This window comes from Amphiura filiformis, chromosome 5 (genome assembly GCF_039555335.1).
Source record: "Amphiura filiformis chromosome 5, Afil_fr2py, whole genome shotgun sequence".
In the NCBI taxonomy this organism is placed as follows: Eukaryota; Metazoa; Echinodermata; class Ophiuroidea; order Amphilepidida; family Amphiuridae; genus Amphiura; species Amphiura filiformis.
In genome coordinates, this window is record NC_092632.1 from 36746858 (window position 1) to 36768703 (window position 21846).

General features: G+C 36.8%; 1 protein-coding gene across 1 annotated transcript; it reads left to right on the forward strand.

Annotated features, from left to right (window-relative positions):
* The first annotated feature begins 327 nt into the window (after positions 1–327).
* LOC140152163 (DNA helicase B-like) lies at positions 328–20363 on the forward strand. The gene is made up of 9 exons (XM_072174463.1): positions 328–523; positions 1255–1411; positions 12527–12780; positions 13231–13400; positions 13871–15089; positions 15467–15557; positions 16395–16698; positions 17986–18132; positions 19335–20363. Exons 1-9 carry the CDS (start codon positions 328–330, stop codon positions 20361–20363), a joined length of 3567 nt encoding a protein of 1188 aa, XP_072030564.1.
* Positions 20364–21846: the final 1483 nt, after the last annotated feature.

Genomic DNA, 21846 nt, shown 5'->3' on the forward strand with positions numbered 1-21846 from the left:
CCCAACATCCAACAAAAATAGGGGTAGGTGTGGGTGGTGCGATGCACCCCCATCGAAGAAAAAAAAACACTTTTCAGAGAAAAAAATACCTGGGTACCCGGACAGAATTCAAGTATATACCCCGTGAACTGATATATAGGATAATGATGATGCCTCACCTTAAACTAACGTTTCGAGTTCGAAGGTCGCGTCTACTGTTTATTTATTCATACGAGCCGTTAGGGTTTAAGGGTCACTTAATTTAAAAAACGCGCGACATGTTATCATATGCTACCAACGCTCAGAGAAGACGAGAAGTACATCACCATAAATTATTGCCAGTTTAAAATGACTTCGAACACTCACAGCTCCAAATTTCGAGGCTACATTGAAATAGATGAAAACGGAAATAGAACTGAAAGCAATGATGATGTCGAAAATGATGACGATGAACAGCAACAAGCTGCTTTTGATTCCCAAGAAATGGAAGCTTTGATGAATGGAAATAAATATGTCACTGCTGAAAGGCCAAAACGACAAAAAGGTAAATTTGGCATTTAACCGTTTATGGGACATTCTTTGTAAATTAGCTTTTCTCAATAGGCCTAAACTCACAATATGTTTGATGTGTGCATAAACATGATAAATAGGCTGCTTTCTACAAAATATTTGCAGGACCCCGTTTCATTTCAACCCAGCTTTGTACATGTACATGAGTCTAATCCCAGGACTCCAATCTTCTTCAAGTGTAGGCCTACCATCCTAGCAAATTCAGTGAATATCAGCGGCTGGTAGTCATAGCTGGATTTTTTTACCAGGGTGGGCAAACCTGGTATGGGGTGGAGCCCAACATCCAACAAAAATAGGGGTAGGTGTGGGTGGTGCGATGCACCCCCATCGAAGAAAAAAAAAGCACTTTTCAGAGAAAAAATATCAGGTCCCAAAGTAAAAAGAAAAATTTACAAAGGGACCACTATTCATGTATAAATGTTCAAAAAATAGCCCACAAAGTTCATTTTTAGATGTAGTCCACTTGTTGTATTAAAGTGAGGTTTTGTAGGGCAAAGGTCCATATTTGGGAAATTTCTCACTCCCCATCTCGCAAAAAATCTTGCCTATACGAGTCTCTTTGTCTAGATTTTAACTCAGCCACTATTATATAACCCAACATTTAGACCTTTTCTGTAAAATGTTGTGTTTGCTGGGTGAAGCCCCATTGGGGGTTTCTGTGAAATTTTATAATGACCTGAACATTTTGACTTTCTTTTTTCCTAGTTTGTTTGAGAAATTTGGAAAGAAGACCAGGATTAGAAGCAACTCGCAAAGTTGAAGGTGAATTCATTTACACAGATCCATGGTGGGAATTGACGGTCCAGATTGAACACAGTGATGGAGGAACTTACAAGAAGATAAAACTACCAATAAAGTATAGGTGAGATTATGTGAAAAAATAAATATATAGGTTTTATGTTGAAAGAACAGACCTTCCAGAATAGGTAGTCGTTACTCTGAGTTTCATGCCTAAAAGGCAATCGTCAGACGACACGTGTCGTCTGACGATTGCCTTTTAGGCATGAAACTCAGAGTAACGACTACCTATTCTGGAAGGTCTGTTCTTTGACTTTTTATACGCTCTCCCTTTTGGGATTGAGCACTTTATTCAAAAGATAGTCTAACTTGAGTAAAATGTTGTAGGTTTTATGTTGTTTATATACTTATTGGTAATGGTATGGTATGGTGCTTAACCACTAAAAAAATTGGTAGGTATGTGCTGCCCAAATTTCAAAAATGCAGATGTACATAACATGTAATACATGTAAATAAAGGCAAAGACAGCACCATTGATCCTGTTGACCTTTTAAAGTCTGCAAATACATTAAATCAGACATAGATTATTTGTGACGTGTCATGTCAAAAACAGACACTTTTGGGCAAGTTATCATTTTTGAGGTTTTTACATATCTTAAATATAGAGATATTTTGCTCCACAACGCCGTTTTCCCCAATGAAATCGGACATTCTTAAGTGAAGATATTGAGTTCGTAAGTTATAGTAGGCCTATTATAAAATTGGAAATTGATATATCAGCCTTTAAAGATATTATTGACAATGTTGAGAGTAGGAATTACCTTGAAAAATGTCTCAAAAAATACAATATTTTAAACATTATTAACATCACAAATTTTTTGCCAGGGGGGTGGTCCATACAATCATCCCCCCAATGTTGATGCCTGTATATGGATTTCTGACCAAATTAACCACATATTTGGCCATTTTAACCTAAAAAGTGCCAAATATTTCGCGCTTCGCACGAATTTATTCCACTTTTGTACCATATTTCACCAGTTTAGCTTCAATATAGCAAATTTTTCACGCGCTTTGCGCGCATTTATACAATAACCTTATTTTGTCCCCAATAGGTGCTAGTTTCACTAGACTTCAAGGAAATTTTTCTAAACCCGTGCCCCCCCCCCCCATGTCAAAAAGAAATCTACGCCACTGCTTCAGACTGATTTTGCTTGATCACATCAAATATATAAATATGATCCAAGCAAACACAAAACGTTTTTGTCATCATCTGCATCTTACAAAATCTAAGTTATTTTGGTACCAAATGAAAAATTGGGCATAGTAGCCTCGCTCAGCGCATGCTAATAGTAACGACACTTACGAAACACATGGCAAGCATGTATGGTAAGGTATCATTTATAATTTTTGCCGCCCTCTACGGAGGCGCCAAAATATAGGCATGACTTTGTGATTCTTTGTGAAAAGCTTCTAATTTCACTCTTGCTAGATTGACTTCGCAATTGTTTTGCTAAAATTATGCCCAGCTCAGAAATAAAACCACAATTTGCTTGGATTTTATTTTATTATTGTTTTCTGATATGCACAGGATAAAATGGTGAGCGTATATTCTTTGTTTAAAATACAAAATTAGGATTTATAAAAACACCAAATAAATCCTGACCTTTGTATGGGTTCAATCAGTTTACCGTGTGCCTTAGAAACCCGATAGACGGTGACATTTGACCATACACTAGGATCCACAACATGCTCATCTATCATGGGAACAATTCTTAAGCCCTAATACATTTGTAGGCCTACTTTCATCCTTTGAAAATTTGGGTACACAAACTCATACTCTGCAACTTGAGGTCAAATTTTGCACTATGATTATGTAATTGAGGTTATTGGACTATGCCATTGGGATGAGACTATTGTGGTCCATAGTGATAAGATCAATTAACGAGGACTCTACTGATGGCTTTTGTTTGCTAATTACCATAGAATCTATATAGCGGTTATTGCCAAAGTTGCAATATGGTGGCACAATTGGGCGGAAAACTGTATGCAAACAACACGGCATATTAATTATACATGTTCTACATTGTTGTATTTTAAAACACTGAAGACCAAAATTGACGTTATTGCCATGATTGGATCATGGAGGTAGTAAGCCTACTACAACTCTGGCGGAAATTCGTTGCCACACCAGGGCCACACCAGCACGTTCTGGTGTTAAAAGCACGCAATCGAAGCTAAATATGGGATAGTTCCGTACTATTTTGTATAATAGTTGCAAATGCACATTCAGATTACACTTGCCCTTCCCCACCCCCCCCCCCCAATTTCCAATGTTGGGAGACTGTAATGTAGAAATGATGACGATTTTGTCCAAATCACCATTGCAATAGGGGAGCGGGGAAGGATGTTGGCCAATTAACGCTCAGGTGTGGCAACATTTTTCGCCAGGGCTGTAGCTATACTACCTCCATGATTGGATTAAGTAAATAACTAAATCCTGTTATCTACCCAGCAATGTTTGCTTATCATAATAATTGTAACAAACTGTAGACAGAAAAGGCAAGCAGACAGAAATTTAGAGTTTTAAATTAGAGAGTTGACAGGAAGTTGTAAGAGTTAAATTGTTATGGATATGATTGGTGTAAGAACGAAAAAGTTGAATGTCAGATCAAAGTCATCCGAGGTGAATTCAGTAATGTCAATCACAAATTGTTACAGGTCATTTGAGGTGGACTAAGTTTATATTCGGATTGTCAGAACACCTTCCCCAATCAGACACATTTCTCTTGTTTGGCTTGACTTTGCAAAGAGCGTCTAATTTCGGTCTTGCTAGATTTACTTCGCAACTGTTTTGCTTAAAAGTATGCCCAGCTTAGAAATAAAACCACAATTTGCTTGGATTTGATTTTATTATTGTTTTCTGATATGTTCGGGATAAAATGTTGTGCGTATATTCTTTGTTTAAAATACAAAATTAATGGACCTCTTTCTATGCTAATATTACATGATTGTTTTAAAGAGAAAAAAAAAGTATCCAAACAGTTGGGCGCCCATTCCTTTTTTAAAGGAATTTTTATTAAAGGTTAGAGAAGGTTACCAGAAAATGTTTAAATGTCGGTTATATTAAGGGCATATAAAGGTACAAAACGTTTTCATAACATTAACAAGAATTCCTGAAAAAAATTGGTGTCAGTTCCAATTTACAATGTAACTATTATTTTAATGTAATGTTAAAGAGAGGTTTTTCACTGCAGCACTGACAAGAACATTTAGTGGTAGTTCATTTTATCATTAAATAGGCCTAATTATACACTTACATATAGGCCTGCGTGTTTTGGCGCAACGTCAGCGTTCTATTCTTCAATTTTTTTTCACAGGAGGAAGATGGCGAATTTCATCATTCGATATCAGCAAAGTATCAGGCCCTTGCAACTCCTATACCAGCGCAATACAAAGACATTTTTGTTTAATTAACACTGGATGTTTTTATAAAAAATATTGTATGTGATGAAGAAGGGGGCTGGTGGTTTATTTGTGTAAAGGTCAAAATAGGATTCGGATTGGATCAGGCTAGGACTCTGTTTTGTCATCTTCCTTCTGTGGGTCTTTGAACCTGCTCATTGTCTGGTGTGTTTTTTTTTGTGTTTTTGTGTTGTTGTTTTTTTGGTTTTTTTTTGTTTTGTTTTGTTTTGTTTTGTAATTTTGATTTTGAAATGGAGCCTTCATCTTTGCTTCGAGTTGTATTTTTTCCTGAATGTAGTTTAATGCTTTCTCTCCCCCACCAGCTCAAGTACTGATATAATACAAAAACTGAAAAAAAAAAAAAAGAGATGTGGACACCGTCAGTTCCCCCGTGTATTATCCGCCGGTGCCATTATCACGTGACTGTAGAAAAATGCTGCTGTCACCAGATATAGGCTAAGTAAAACAGCGCACAGTGTCTTCGACCCTATATCTTCATGGCAGGAATCGCCATGGTAGGTTAAATCCACAGCCACGATTAGCCATTTGGTTCAAACCTTTAAAGCTCTTTTAAACTAATAATTAGTCGAGGGACATAACTAAGGCTACTCACAATAGCCGGGTAATCGATCTTGGTTGTGCGTGATTAAGCTTGTATACCCCATTAAGGTCAATGGTCATCGACTTTTATACTGCCTACAGTGAGTGCAGCTGTACTACACGCTGCACGCTGTAATCCATAACAGGACCAACGCAATATAAAATGGTCAAATTTTGAGTTCAAAGCGCACGGCCAATTTTCAAAGCGCATTCTAGCGACTATCATATCTGTTCAACACGTATTTCCAAGTTTATGAGACCAAATCTGGTTTCTTGAGAAAAAAATCATGACGGGAGATATTCATCATTTTCTAACCCGGTATCAGAAGATTTTCGTCTGATATCAAAATCGTGCATAGCAATTCACGTGTATCGATCCCGTGTATTCATTTTAGTGTCCCTTCTGCACCAAATAATTATTAGCCAGGCGGTGTCGGTGTGCAGCGTATTACTATCAAGACTTATGTTTGAAAGCCTGCCCTCAGATCGATGCGTCAAATTTCCAGTCCATCACACTACGTGCTCTATATAGTCCATGCCGATATCATCAAGACAGAGATTGTGTCTGACGTCATCTGTCAAAGTCGTTGATGATGACTTGCTAAACCCGGCGGTAAATTATTTTAAGCTTATTGTTAATTTTGCACCTTCTAACATACAAACCATCTCAAAAGTTAGGTCTTTATAGTAGGAAACTTTCTTGGGCGAAGGCACCATGTCAACAATGCCTAGAAAAGTTGCTTTTTGCCTTGTAAAAGTACGTAATTTTTCGCCACTTCCTGAAAGCAGGACGATTCGGCCAAACCAATTCGTCCACAGTTGATTTGGCCATATGCCAATGCATGCATTTGGCCCCAAGCTAAGTCAGCCACAAAACAATTCGATATTGACCAAAAGGGATAAACTATTTAATATGTTAATGAATATTATTTCGTGTTTAGAAAATACCGTAAACGTTCGCCTAATGGCGCTATGGAGTTCATCGAAATGAGAGAGCGCCATCTCTGTAAAAGCCGACTTTTATCACTGATCATTAAGGGTGCGTGTAGTTAAAGGGTGAAACCTATCGACACATACAATATGAACAAGATCGAACAAACTTGTTCATGATAATGCGTTAATCATTCACCTGATACGTTGTGGCCCAGTGAGCAGAGCATTAGACTATAGTGCGAGGATAAACAGAACTTGTGGAGAAGATTGATGGTTCGAATCTCATGCAGTAATTTCTGACAGATTATGATGTCTGTCAATGTTTTTCTGATTTGAGCAAATTTTATTCTCTATTTTCTTGATTTTATCTTTAACATTGTTTATATAATTTTATAATTGTATGTTTCCTTTTTCATGATTCTTTGTTTTTATCGTTTCATTTTAGAGTAACTCAATCCATTCAATCAAATGTTGTAATGAACCTATTTGATTGTATAGGCATTTGTTGTGTGTGTGAGACCAGAGAAGATGAGAAAAGAGGAGATCGCTCGAACATATAATCCGATTACCCACAGTTAACCTCCATTCACTTTTCTTTGTTATGGGTACTTAAAATACCACTTGAAGCTTCCTTTGTGGTAATCTGTTCATCCGACACACGCTCGACTGATTCGGTAGTTCTCTTAGTGGAGAAAATATTCCACACACGGAAGTACATCGTTAAATTCCCAATTTCGCAGTCAAATCATGCTTTTTTTTCTTTAAAACAAATAATACTAACCAGGGTGACCATGATTTTTAAACAAGTGAAAAAGCATCATATATAACGCAACTCCCATTAAAAAAATCAAAAGTTTTGTTAAGTTATGGAAAGTCAAGCATAATTAATTTTCCAGTAAAATTAATATAAGGTCAAAGGAAAAGAAATTTAAATGATAAGCATTTGAATATTTGCGGCAGTTTACGGAAACTTAAAACTAGTGCAATCAGTTATTCAAACTCGTGTCAGTTTCTCCATATACTCCCGTTTTGTGTCCAAACGTGTCCAAAAATGCTATTTGGATCCAAAATGAGGGTCTTCTTCACAGGGATCTCAGGTCAACCTTAGCAGTCGGTCATGCCAAACAATACAGAAATTATATTTCGCGGTCAACTGACGTAACAAATTGATATCCGGGCATGCGCTGTTTAGAGCTAGACAGTCGTGACTCGCAAAGCCACTTATCGTATTAGTTGATCAATCGGATTAGATGATTGTTTCCATCAATAGGCGGATGCACACATTATTTATTTGATGTGGGCAGCGAGCGACCTCCTCTTTTATCATCTTCTCTGGTGAGACGAATTGCTTCATGACTGCAACTCGCGCGAGTGTCCTTGCCTATATGCATCAGTGGTCATAAGAGGTATATCATTTTATTCGAAGGGGGGGGGGTCCCAAATATACGGGGGTCATAAAGTCTTGGAAAGAATAATAGGGGGTCATAAAATGTTTTATGACCAAAATGTAGGGAGTCACACGATGACCACAGAAAGTGTGTTATTTTATTCAAAAGACTGATTTCAATACAATTTTTGGGTTTGGGATCATAAAATGTTTGTTGCCGAAATAGGGGGTGCGAAATTTTATTGACGCAGACTTTTTGTAAATTTGGGACCCCCCTTCCGAAAAAAATGATAGCCCTCTAAGAGGATTCAAAAGATAACCTATGCTCCAATAATCCCTAGCTATATTTGTTTGAAACTGTTCCACGTAGGATGTATCATGATAGGCTCAGTCTTCAAATGATATAAATAAAATTTGAATGAGTGAACCCGGGGAGTGAACGAACAAAATCATACAAAGACCAACTGAATAGAGGCTGTGCATATGACGTATCATCCCGTAAATATGGCGGACTACCTAAATACATTCAACAAAAGCATGATTGCATCTACCTCACACACATAACAAAATGCACTACGGTCAAGTAGGTTGATGACAACATTTGATTGAATGGACTCTATAGCTATCATTGAATACTGGCTAGGATTCCACAACACAATGAGAACACGTTATAAGGCGCTTTGGAAGGCACACAATACCCCAATGGCTTTCCATATTATGTGCACTCAACAACTATTCAGTATCGAAGCCCGGTATCGTAATGTTACGTAATGTTACTATGTCAACGGGAACACGCGCTTAAGTAATGAACCACGATCGAAACAATCAGTACACAAAAAAGGCATACCAAAATAGCGTGATCGTAATGATCGCCATACAAACAGTGCTTGGTTCCGATACCATACGGAGTTACGTAACTACTTCGTGGTCTGATAGTTATATGATCAATGGTCTGGTCTTTTAAGAAAAGAAAAAATAGCTGATCATTTATAATGCATAAATGAATAAAGTAATGTAGTTACACAATTTGAAACATTGAGGCCGTTTTATTTTTCAAAGGTCATTTAACTGTTAAATGTAGTGGAATATATCACGCATTGATATGTAGCAGGTGGAGCAAATTTTGTCAGCGGTTTTTGTTGCCGTTTGTTCGCAGTGCCTATTTATCTAAAAAAAATAAGAAAATTAAAATTAAATTTAAAAAAATTCACAATATTCGTTCGTAAAATGGGGACAAAATCCAAAAACATTTCTTGACCCATCTTCACATAAAAGTGGGGGCAGAAATCAAGATTCGAACAAGTACCATTCACCATTCAAGGCGCACCCACTACCGACTGAGCTAACGGGTCAGACAATAGAAGGGTGTAATTTTGAACTGAAGAATATTTAACAAAATATGAAGAAATTACAATGTTATAAAAAGATTTACCAAAATGAGTTAGGTATAACGTATGAATCGATTTACAATTAAAACTGCTCTAGCAACTAACCTAGTGACCTAAAGTATTGGGTCATGTCGCGATATTTTTTTCTGAGGCATTATGTCCAGGTTGCTCAATTTAACATACACGTATCCTTAATGCTGTTGAGATTTTACAAGGATGGCGCTCTCACATTTCTAAGAATCCAAAAGCGCCATTAGGCGAACGTTTACGGTATATCATAAGCTTTAAAATGAAAAATCATTTGACTCCAAACGATATCCAGAAGTAAAAAAAAGAGGTTTTTACAAAAAAGTGACTATATATTATTAACCAATGATCCTACAGATATGCGACCACTGACTTTTTTTTTTTTGTTCCTTATGACCCAAGGGAAAAGTTTGACATTTCTCACGACTTTGTAGGAAATGATGTACATCATCATCATCATTTTATTTTCATTCAAATCAACATAAAAGACACAACAATTGAATGAGGAGATGCTCAAAAGGCCCAAAGGCCTGAAGCGAGCACCCCCTTACACTGCCTTAAGGGGTTGTTTGGAATGACAGGTGAGTCAGGGGTCAAAAACAAAATTTTTACCTTTTTGACCTCAGCACATGTGTATGTATGATCTGCCATACAAAAATTAAAAAACAATACCTCAAAGTATCATTTTTTAATGTTTTTTGTCATAATCACGCTTTTCTACAAATTTCATCTGTTTGTACCGGGGGCGTGTCTGTTGCCAGGTAGGCCTACATGACAGCATAGACACACGTTACAACCTTGAATAATAATACAGAATTGTGACGTTATATTCTTCTTAACCTATCTTAGAACTGCCTATTATTTCAATTGTTATACTGTTCTGGTTGGTTTATTGCATATACTGTATAGAAATTATGCAATATGACGTCGAGCATGACAGAGTCACCTTCATTCAAATAAAATTCAGGTACCCGTAAGGTACCACGGAGCAATTCGCACGATAATACAATAAAACAGATGAAAGGTATGAATGGTTGTGGAATCGAATTGCAGACCTGTCCCTCTGTCACCTTAGAACTGCATCTCGTAGGCAATGGTAGGTAATCAACCAACCGGAACGGTATAACAATTGAAATAACAGCATGTCTTGGCCTCAATTCAAGATGTGCAATTTGGACACACCTACTCGTTGGCTGATTTATACTTCAACAGTTCCTCAAAGCTATATCAGAAAAGCCACTATCTCATTGTTCATTGGCCCGCAGTATGCGCTCGCCCCAGGGCACTCAATTGTAGAATTGATGGGTATGTGCCTACAAGCGTCGCGAAGTAGGCGCATATCAATACAAAACGTTGGGTTTTTTAAAAAAAAAAAAAAAGGGTCATTATGTACAATCAAAATGAAAAAGGGGTCATTGGGTATAATATTTTGAAAACTGAAGGTGCCTGGTCATCGGGTATAGTCGGCTTCAAAAGAGGGGCATATATTGACAGGCACATACCGTCACCTCTAAAGTTGATGCCCCCGGGTGCTCGCATTATATTTTGTTCATGGCTCGGCTTTTAAAACTCCCACACATCACAATAAGGCTATTGAAAAGTGTATAGAATAGCTAATGATTGACCGGTCCATGCGATTAGTCGCGGACCCGAGCGACAATATAGTAAACACATCGAGTTTATAACACAAGTGACAGCAGTCGTGAATTATGGAGGGTTTCATTGAACTTCTACCAGCAAAATATGGAATAATACTAACACAAGACACCAATCGAGATGATGATACCAGCCATAATGGAAGGCTTGTATTTGACCTTCTTATGAATCCAATTTCGTGGCGAGAAGTTAAAAAGGTAATGTATATTTCAAGAAATTTGGGTTCAAAAATTCCGTATCAGCTCGTATCATCAATTCCGTAAATATGGCGTATAGAGGCACAACTTGACAATAAACTGAACTATTTAAACGTAAAGGACGCACTGGATACACATAAATTTGTGTTTCCTTGCTGGCGGAATAGTTGCAAAACTCTTTTTTTTGTCAAAAAAGTTGGACAATTTATGAATTATGATTGGCAAAATAGCGAAAGGAAATAGACTTTTCCAACCATGTAAAACTACACTGGGTTGTTGACATGGTCGACATACGATAAAAGGCATATGCATGTTCCTAAAGTAGGAGGTAAGTACTATAATTAATTGTTTAAAGTGCTCAACATACCAGCAAAAAGTCATAGGGTCATCAGAGTACAGGGACTTTGTGAAATACTGGGTCCAAAAAAAAAGTGCGTGAGCCGATATGCAACATCAAAATTAATATAAAAGCCGATTTACATAATTTCCCATGACCTTACAGAAGTGATCGTGCTCAAATATAAAACTATAGAGTTTGGTCCTTGATATGCACCATCAATTGTGTACTTGTGATCAATATTGCTAGGCAAACAATCACAGCAAACATGCCAAAATCCTCCCATTTCTCCTCCATTTACACACATATAAACCCATCCCTTAAGTTACAACATACAATTACACAAAGTTAACAAATAAAAAGAAAAAAGAAAGAGGAGAAGAACATGCAAAGAAAGAACCAATATAAATATTTATAACATTTCATATAGACATTCCACAGTTCACACAAGAAATTGATAGTTGGAGTGGAGATGGGGGGTGAGGTCATTAAATAATGCCTAAATATTAGATGTAATTTTTTATTGGACTTTTCTTTATTTGTAACTTAAACTGGTTTACTGATTTTGCCATCTTTATATATTTATCAGTAATATTCCATTTCCTAGGACCGGCAGCTCACCGGAAGCCCGTGTTGTGAGGGCCACAAACTGCGGCTACGTACAGATACGCGAACGCTGACTTGTTTTGTTCTTTATGACCAGAGGAAAAGTTAGACATATCACACGACTCTTTAGGATATTTGGTTTAAAAGATAGAGGGTTATTGAACAAAGTACAACGAATTGGTTTGTGACCGAATGCAAGACATCAATTCATCTAAATATACAGATTTGGTGTAAAAACAACGGTTATGGAGAAAATCACGAAATAGTTAAATTTGGCCAACCTTTTTTGTACATCAATATACAGGGTTCGAATTGGCATGTGGGCGATTTGGTTTGGGGCTGAATTGACGAATAGTATCGATATTGATATTTTTACAGAGCACGTGATATTTCGATATGATGATTCGAATTGTCACGTGATCGTCAAACCTGTACTAAAGGTGTCAGTTCTGCAGGAACTGACACAAAAAACATTTGTTGATAACTTTTTTTTTTTTTCATGCAAAACGATAACCCGAAATTTAATGTTATTAAAAAGTTTTTATCTAAACCAAAACCCTAAATATAACCTGTCGAAAACGTTTCGAAAACATTTTTGTGTTTCCTTTCATATTCATATTTGATTTTTTCTTTAATTCCATTATAGACTTCGTTCTGATGACAAATTGGATCAAAATGGAGAAGATGGCTCAGTGATGTATCAATTCCTCCATAAGTGTGGTGTAGAGGATGAAACCAAGGCTATCTTCATGAAGTATTTGAGAGGTCAAGCGACAAAGAGGGGAGAAAATGTCAATTTTACTTTGCTACGAGATGTAATTGATGAAGCTGAAGAGATTGAGGATCCAATTACAAGAGATCAAGTGTGCAACCAAGTGAAGAAAATATTGTGCAAATCAGGTCAGTAAATTCAGAGTCTGATACCCTTTGAACTGCACTGTGGTGTAGTTGGTAACATTAATGCAACATATCAACACTTACTGAAGTTTAGCCCGGGAGTTTAGCCTTCTATAAATGAGTGGTTAAAAATATGAAAATTTATGCTGTAGGCCTATGTTGTCTGTATCCTTACCAGTTTTACTGGCTGGTCAGTTTTCTCCAAGAATGGTGATTTCCACCCTGGCTGAATCTTTTATTTGCCAATCCCAAGTGATATGCAGGAGGTTGGCAATTGATACCAAGAGAAAATACCTTTTATTCTTTTGCCATAGTATGATAGTTCATAGTTGCTTAAAGTGACACATCCCATATTCAACATATTTTGACAAATTTCTTTGTAACTGTTATATATAAGGGGGTTCTAGCTCTAAAATCCTGGATCATATTCTCGGAGTTTTCTCCCTTTTGCAGTCCACTACCGTGTTGTGAAGAATGCCATAGATTGCCCAATGCTACTGGAACTTCTGCCTGCTTTACTTCCCAAGCATCTGTCATCATTACTAGAGGGCGCTGCAACACATCAATTGATGAAACTGGAAGACATCATCAAGGAGAAACCATACTTGTTTGGATTTAGTTATGTGAGTTTCTTGGTTTTTTCCTTGTTTTATACACTGCTTTGTACATGTATCTGGTTGGAAAGGTTCTGCTCATAGCTCTGGATAATCTCCCATTCATATACAGACAAAATTATTACCCCGGGCTCCTGCCGATGGAGATGCTTTTTTCTCCATGTTTTGAAGAACTAATTGATTAAAGTATTTATTGATGGAAAAATGAAATTTATCAACATTTTGTAAATATTAAAATCATGCTAATTGTCTGCTAGTTATGGTTTTAAGCTATTTTAAAGGCTCTTTTGACAGTCAATCTATTGATTTTGAAATCTGTAAATGCAATCTGTACCTGGTGTTAAAAAAAATGTGTTCACAATTTTGTTCTATGTATTTAGTTTAGGTGGAAAATAAAGTAAATTTGAAATTGTTTTTTATTTTCCTTTGTTATTTCCTAAAATTAGCAAGACACATTTTATTATTTTTAATTTTCCCAGCAAATTCTACAGGAAACCAAGCTATATCTACCAGATGTAGACCATGCTACATTTGAGAAAGCAGGACTTTTACCTCAAATGGATAGGAAAGTCAGGGATGCATTATATATCTATTACGCTCTAAAGGAGATGTGCAATAAGTATGGTCATACCTACTGCTGGTTGTCAACACAATTCAGTTTGCAACATTATGTTCCAAAAGGCAAAAAGAAGAAGGTCATTGACTCAGTCCCTTCATTACGGTGGAAGTTGGTGCTACGTTTCCTAAGAGAGGAAATGGAAGTAATTAAGACAGACGAAGCTGTGAACAGCAGATATCGGACATGTCGGAGGAAAGACGAAAGAATATTTCTGTCTAAATATTATTGGGCAGAGATTAATATTGCTAGATATATCAAATCACTTATGAGGAAGGAGCAGAATTTTGACCAATGTCGTCATTGTGTGGATTGTCTTTATGAGCGAAAATTGAAGGGAGGAGAAGACAGTGAATCTGAAATACATGTAGAAGACACACAGACAGAGAATGGCACCAGTAATGATACTGCTTCAGCAGACAACCCAAGTAACTGGCAGCAGGAATTGTTGAACAGACGATCAAAGAAAGACCAGAAGAACTTCAAGGATGATGTTGATCAGTTGGCAGCAGCTAAAAGTGTCCGTGAGCAACCGTTCTCTGTCATCTTAGGCAGAGGTGGGTGCGGCAAAACACATGTAGTGTGTGAAGTAATGAAAGAGTTTTGTGGAGCTTCAATTGTAATGGCTGCTCCAACAGGAAAGGCTGCCTCCAATCTGAGAAAAAAGTGTGGTAGAAATGTAAAAGCCAAAACCCTTGATCAGATCAGATACTCCTACGCAAAGGCTGAAGACCCTACCAAGTGGGAATACAAAGATACTGACATCCTTGTTGTTGATGAATGTTCCATGGTGTCTGTTGATCTTCTGTCTAAAACACTCAAGCTCTTGTTAGATGCAAGCAACCTGAAGAAACTCATTCTGATGGGGGATTATCGGCAGCTTCCATCTATCGATTCTGGAAATATTCTACAAGATTTGTTTGAGTATTTCAAAGAGAAGAAGGATATTTGTGTAGAGCTGAAGACCAATCACAGGACAGAATCAGAGCATATCGTCAACTGTGCCATAAAGATTTCCAATGGGGAGATGCCAGACTTGAATGCTGCTGAGGAATTTCGTCTTATTCATCTACCAACTGAAGGTACTCATTTTTACCTGTAAAACTCAATAATCTGAAACATTTACCATATAAGTACATTAATATAATGTAATATTACCTGGTTGTTGGTTGAAAGGTTGTTAAAGTTATACATTGGTGTTACACATTACAGAACTTATTTATTGAAATAGATTTTAGAAAGTGAGCAAATGAGAAGATACTCTGAAGACTCATTTCCCTTGACTTTGGATAGGACTAAACATTAAACCATTCTCTGCTTCATGCTACAGCACTGGAAAATTGCAACTCAAAATTGGCAGGAGTATTAAAATACTACACATACATCTTTTAAAGCATTCAATTATGTTAATCCTTTGCTTAGGTTTATAATCACATTTTCCTTGTGTGTTTTTTTTTAGCTGCATATACAAGAAAAAAGGAAATTTTGCAGGAACTAAGCGAAGGTGATGCCAGTGATGATGTAACATCTCAGTTTGTTACCTTCACAAAGTAAGACACTCATTGTATACTATATAGTTTGAATATTATCTTGGGGAAATTTACAAATGAAGCCCAACTGAAGCCTTTTTGTGGCACTATTTTCACACTATTTTTACATTATTTTTGCTTTTAAACATAGATTAAGAAGTTCTCAAGTTGTGAAATGAATTTCTCAAGTTGTGAAAAAACTATCTATTTGAACCTCACACCCTTGCATGCCTCATAATTATGTGAGTACCCCTTGTACCCCCTTTTGCTTCTTTACCAGCATTTTCTTTTTTTACCTTTCTTTCTTTTCTTTCTCTCCTGTTTCTTTCTTTTCTCGCTTTTTCCTTCTCTTTTTCTCTTTCTCTTTTTCCCCTCTGTTTGGAGACCCGGGGCTCAAGCCCCCCCTGCATTGGTGCTAATTTGTTGGTTTCAATAAATGGAATCGCAATCATATACATACTTATAAGTACAATGTTTTTTGTAAGCATACAAGAGTGATTTCTTGGCACACTTACAGCATTTAAAAGTATATATCATTACCAAACTAGGTGAAACAAAGTGTAGTAATATTTGAAAATGTTACTTGGATATTACAAGAAGCCTATTATGGATTGGATTAAGAATTTCGTTTGTCTTGAACCAAAGTCTGAAAGTTAAAATTGTATGCAGAGTGGCGATAGTAGCCACATTCAAGGTTGCTGTACATCCAGCGTAAAAGGATTTGATTGCAACATTGGTGATTCCATCCAATAAAATCATATGTAGATTTTGTTTAATGGTGAAATTAATTGATTGTATTCATGAGTTTCTGGTTTACTAAACAGTAATTTGTCGGGCTGTTTTTTTGTTTTCATATAGGAATAATTTCAAGGCTTTGAATGATTGGTGTTGTCCACTCTATACTGGTCATGAACACAAAACACCTGACCAGAAGTCATATCTGTTCCTACAAGGTGACAAGATCTGTCCTAAGCGTAATGCCAACATCACTGACCTCGACAAGAAAGAGACATGTGAAGTAGATTGGAACAGGCAAGAAAGGGAGAGAAGAAGGAAAGCACAGGCTAATGAAGATGAGCAGGGAGGAGTGGAAGAGGAAAGGAAGTTACCACCTCCATATATGAGACGAATATGCAATGGAGAAATATTCTTCATCAAAGAGGTAAAATCTTTCTTTGCATGGTGTTAAAATGGATAAACAGTGACATTAAGATTCTAAAAATAGATAGGTCATTCGAAGATATGGATAGTAAGTATTCATGTGAAACACTTTTTCATTTCAGACAATTTTACAAGTTGACCTCAAATGACCTCAGTATGTCACCTTGAACACCACGGTTACATGAAAGTTAATAATGCAGCTTTGACTCAAGTTTGATATAAAATTGGATCGATTGAGCCCATATTTATTGGTAGAGCTTTTAAAAATGAGTTTTAAAAATATTGGACAAGACGTAGCCGTGTCCAATATTTTAAAACTCATAGCGAGACCAATAAATATTGGGCGTAAAGAGTCCAATTTTATCATTATGTTCTGGATCCAATATTTTCACACACTTGGATTCATCAAAACATAATAATAATGATTGTAATTAGATTTGAACTTTCATGTGAGACCAGATTTTATATTTACAAGTTGACTGCAAATGACCTTTGAGCACCACAAATAGATGCAAATTTCACAAGTGCAGCTATGATCCAAGTTTGATATAAAATTGGATCGATTGAGCCCATATTTATTGGTCGAGCTATGAGTTTTTAAATATTGGATGAGATGATGTAGCCGAGTCCAATATTTTAAAACTCATATCGAGACAAATAAATATTGGGCGTAAAGTATTGTATCATTATTATGTTTTGGCTCCAATATTTTCACACACTTGGATTCATCAAAACATAATAATGGTAGCAATAGGATTTGAACTGTTCATATGAGACATAAGCCATATTATAACATTTGCTGAGGAGAACGCCCTCAAACAAATTTTAAATTCAGGTTTTTACACGATTGTAATGTACTTTAGTAAACAAAGATTCTCTGCAAAAATCAAGACTTTAGGTGCTGTAGTTTAGTCAAAATCCGAGATTTTGAATAAACCGCCTGAATCAGCGTTTTATTATTACGATAGAAATATTAGTCGAACGCGTATGCGATGTCAACACAGTACTACGTACACGGCGTGCGGGACAAACACACACACGCCAGAGGGTCGTACCATATTACAACCGCCGGAGTAACATGCATTGGCGCTAGTTGTCATTCCTATTTTCTTTGCTTTACCTCACTTGTTCGGCTCAAAATTAAAAGGGGACATATCTGACAGTAAATGCTAATATTTTATTGAAAATGAATACTAATCTATTTTTAAAGAAATGTTATAATATGGCTTTAAGTTACATTTGTATTTCAGCTGGATATCAAAATTGTTTTTGATTTTCATTTTTGCAGGTACGTGAGATCATCGAGCCAAATGGGAAGAGGAGGGAAGTCGTTACATTGACTGATTTGGACGAGTCATTTAATGTTCTCATGAGTGAGCTGAAAAACCAGTCCAACATTAGACATGCATGGGCAAGAACAATACACACATATCAGGTAGGTGTACTCATTAGAGAATAAACATGTCATTTTGAGACCAAGCCTTGTATCCATCATCTCATAGAACATGAGAGACACCATTATTTGAAGTGGAACATCGAGGTAGAAATACTTGGCTGGATCTCAAAATGATACTTTTATTATCATTCTTAGTCAGATCATTCATCAACCATGTTGGGATGTAATTGAAGTCCACCTTTTGTGGCTGTTTTTATCAACAAAACCCTGATAGCCACTATACACTAATAGCGTGTTTCTATTGGGGCCATTATCCGGATAAAAACCGGCTAAGAGATTAACTGTGCCCAATAGAAACTGACCTTCTCCGTTATTCTCCGGATAATAGCGGCGAGAGTTTTCCGGGAATTTATCCTACTTTTGGTAGGATAATGGCGGAGAAATTATCCGGATAACGCCAATGTAAACTGACATCGTTCCGACAGACTGCGCTTACAGGAGAGAAAACGGAAATTGACACGGTCACGTGATCGCAACGTGTGTTCTGTTTTGTTTACCATTTCATCAGTTGTGTGTTTGGAGCTGAGCTGACGAATACGACGTACAACTTTCGTTCAGAGTAAAAAATATTTTAAACATTGTTAAAAGAGGTACCGGTATAAATTAAGGTATAGATTATTAATAAATCAGAAATCATGGCTCAGTGAAAATCTGTTTTCGTGTGGACAACTGAAGGAATAGGCCTAAAGGACCCGAGAAGGTTTCAGCATGTTCAGTGATTGCAGCGCGGTGTAAAGTTTGTGTAGGCCGAAACGTGTTTTGTAATTTGTAGGCTAGGCTAATCTTTTTTGTGTAGCATGGACGGATTTATCTTCCAAGATTCATTTGAAGATAGAATTAATATGTTGAAATTCCCATTAAAAGTGAACAAATTACGATCGCCATTGTCAACCAACAACAAGACTTGCAATGACCTGAGATTTGACCTTTCTCCGGCAAAGTCACGAAGCATGTCATGCATCAGTGATCATAAACGCCCACCCTTCATGAAATCTCACGGCCCATGGGCACTTATTAGAAACAATACGGTAGGTGTGAAATAATGGGGGAAGAGATTTTGTGGGCAATTTAGCTTATCTTCTTTTAGGCCTGAATACAGTACTGTGAAAATTGCTCCCAATTCATTAAATTGTACAGTGCTTCGCTGATGGCTATTTTAAATTTTGATTTGTGCTTTTTAGGGCTCAGAAACAGATGTGGTCATCTACTGGCTGGATAAAGTATTTAATCAAACACGTCAACATGTATACACAGCTGTGACAAGAGGCAAGAAAAAGGTCATCATTGTTGGAACTGAGGAAAATTTGAGGTTTGCTGTCAGCAAACCACCTGCAAGCCGGTATACGGTACTGCAGGAAAGACTTGTTGGGATTCAAGTGCAGTCAGCTGATGGTACACCTTCAAGACAAAGATATGCAACACATGGTAGTTCCACTCTTCAACCTTCTACATCAGATTACACTGGCTTAAAATCAAGACCACATCTACAGAATGCTACTGATCCCAGCCATCCATCTACATCTAAAAGGTGGCCATTGAGAAGTTCTAGAGAAGAGAAGAGTATGCAGCCATTAATCTCTATCACAGATAAGCAAGATCATGATCCAGTTAACAAGGTTGGAGATGTGATGGGTAGCAAAGGAAAAGAGAGGTTTAACATCAAGAAAAATGAATGTAATGACTCTGGCACACATCCAAGGGTTCCTGATGACACTGCAATGGAAGGTGACACTGAATCATTCAGTGAGGAGATGTCAGAGGATTGGCCTGAAGAGAAAGTAAAACAGCTTGTTCAGATGGAGGAAGAAGCCCTACTGCCAGAGGGAAAGTCGAACAAACGGAAGCACAAGCTAACAGAATCCGAAAATACAGCATCTGAGAATGGTATGTTATCATCAGCGAAGGATTTTGCATACAAATCAAGGGATAGCAGTAAACGAGAGAAGAATCACGGTGACGATCCCGTTCTTGAAGAAATGGGTCATAGTGCAGGTGAAGCTTCCTCCAATGTGAATGAAGATGTGGCCGCAGTCATTGATGAAAGCATTGAAAATAATGGTGGTACAAATACAAATCTAGACAAGCCTGAAGGACGGGAGGCCAAATTGAGCAAAACAAAGAAGGCCAAATGGAGTAAAACAAAGAAAATTCAACGTCCGGAGAACCAGCCAATGATTACTGAATTCTTTAAATGTAAGACCCTAGGTTAGAACCATCTTTATCCAGTGCAAAGATATAAAGCAGCAATAACATTTAGTTTTCATTATCACTGGTAAAATGTTATGAATACCTTTAATAATTTCACTGTTGTAAACATTAGGATCTTTGGCATATTAGCATATATTGTAACTATTTTTGAAGCTATAAAAGTCTTCATAGTGAATGCAATCATTTGTTGCTGTTCTGTCAAAACCTCGTAACTAAAAAAACAAAAACAAAAAAAACATGAATACAAAAAGTAATTTTCCAAAAAAGTTGGGAGTTACAAGGTTTTTGACAGAAGCTATGAATTAATAGTTAAGTTACATTGATAACGAAATTGATAATACTTACCTCCCGGACTTACCTGCATTACTTCCATCAAATCGTGATGCACACGTGGCTGTGCACATGGCACATAGTCAAGTGGTCTTTGAGAAATTTTGGAAGCAGTTTTGTCAATGTGAGGTTTCCATTTTAGGTGAGGATCGAAAAATAGACCAAGATATTTGAAAACTTGGACCTGCTCCAACATGACTTGATTGAGGGAAATATTGAGTTGAGCATCTTTTAATTTGTGGTGAGAGCTAAACAACATGAGCTCAAGTAGTTTGAAAACCAGTTCAGCGCTCCACCCTTTATGCCCAAATGCTCTAACTTGGACAAGAGAACATTATAGTTGACGGTATCGAATGCCTTTTTCAAATCTAAAAAATATGGCACCAGTCAGCTCACCATGGTCCATATTGTCAAGAATGTAGTCAGTGACATCTAGAGCAGATCTAGATCAGATCTAGATCTAAAATATATGCACTTACTATACTCTTCCAGAGGTATGCTACACTACTCGCTCCAGTGAAAACGTGCCATTTATACGGGAACTTAATTCCCTTACCGTTCAAAATTGAACTTTTGTACGTCATGAGCACACACAAAAGTATATACCAAGCTTGTTGTTTGGAACTGAAAATTATTTTAACCTAATTCAATCAGTATTTAATATTCAATAACATGTTTTTACCCAAACCAAATTAGATTTGTAATAATTGGTCTTTTAACTAGATAATACATAATACAGGGTGTATCAAAATGATTGGTACCGGGCTATGTGACATTTTCAAAAATATATCAAAAATACAAAGTTGCTCATTAATATAGTTTTTGTACTATAAATAGAAAGGGGTATATGTTAACTTATTGATCTGATAATCTGAAAATCTCAACATCCCAGCGATATCGCTTGACACGTGACACTGACGTGAACAATGCATCAATCAATCATTCCCAACCCCGGTCCCAACCAACTGGATCTATTATTTTGCTAATTAATTTATCTTTCTCGATTATTAACTTTCGGTGATGAATTATTTCAAAGCAATAATTACTGACAGCAATGGATGTTCTAAAAATGTATTTTGTGGCATTTAGAACATTCTAAATGTCGTCTGCAATCACTATAGAGCTCTATAGCCGTGATAAGTATAAATGCAAAAG

Coding starts and splice junctions, on each gene's coding strand:
- LOC140152163 (XM_072174463.1), top strand. CDS start 328: ATGACTTCGAACACTCACAGCTCCAAATTTCGAGGCTACATTGAAATA. Junction 15,090..15,466: donor TATTCATCTACCAACTGAAG/GTACTCATTTTT, acceptor GTTTTTTTTTAG/CTGCATATACAAGAAAAAAG. Junction 15,558..16,394: donor CAGTTTGTTACCTTCACAAA/GTAAGACACTCA, acceptor GTTTTCATATAG/GAATAATTTCAAGGCTTTGA.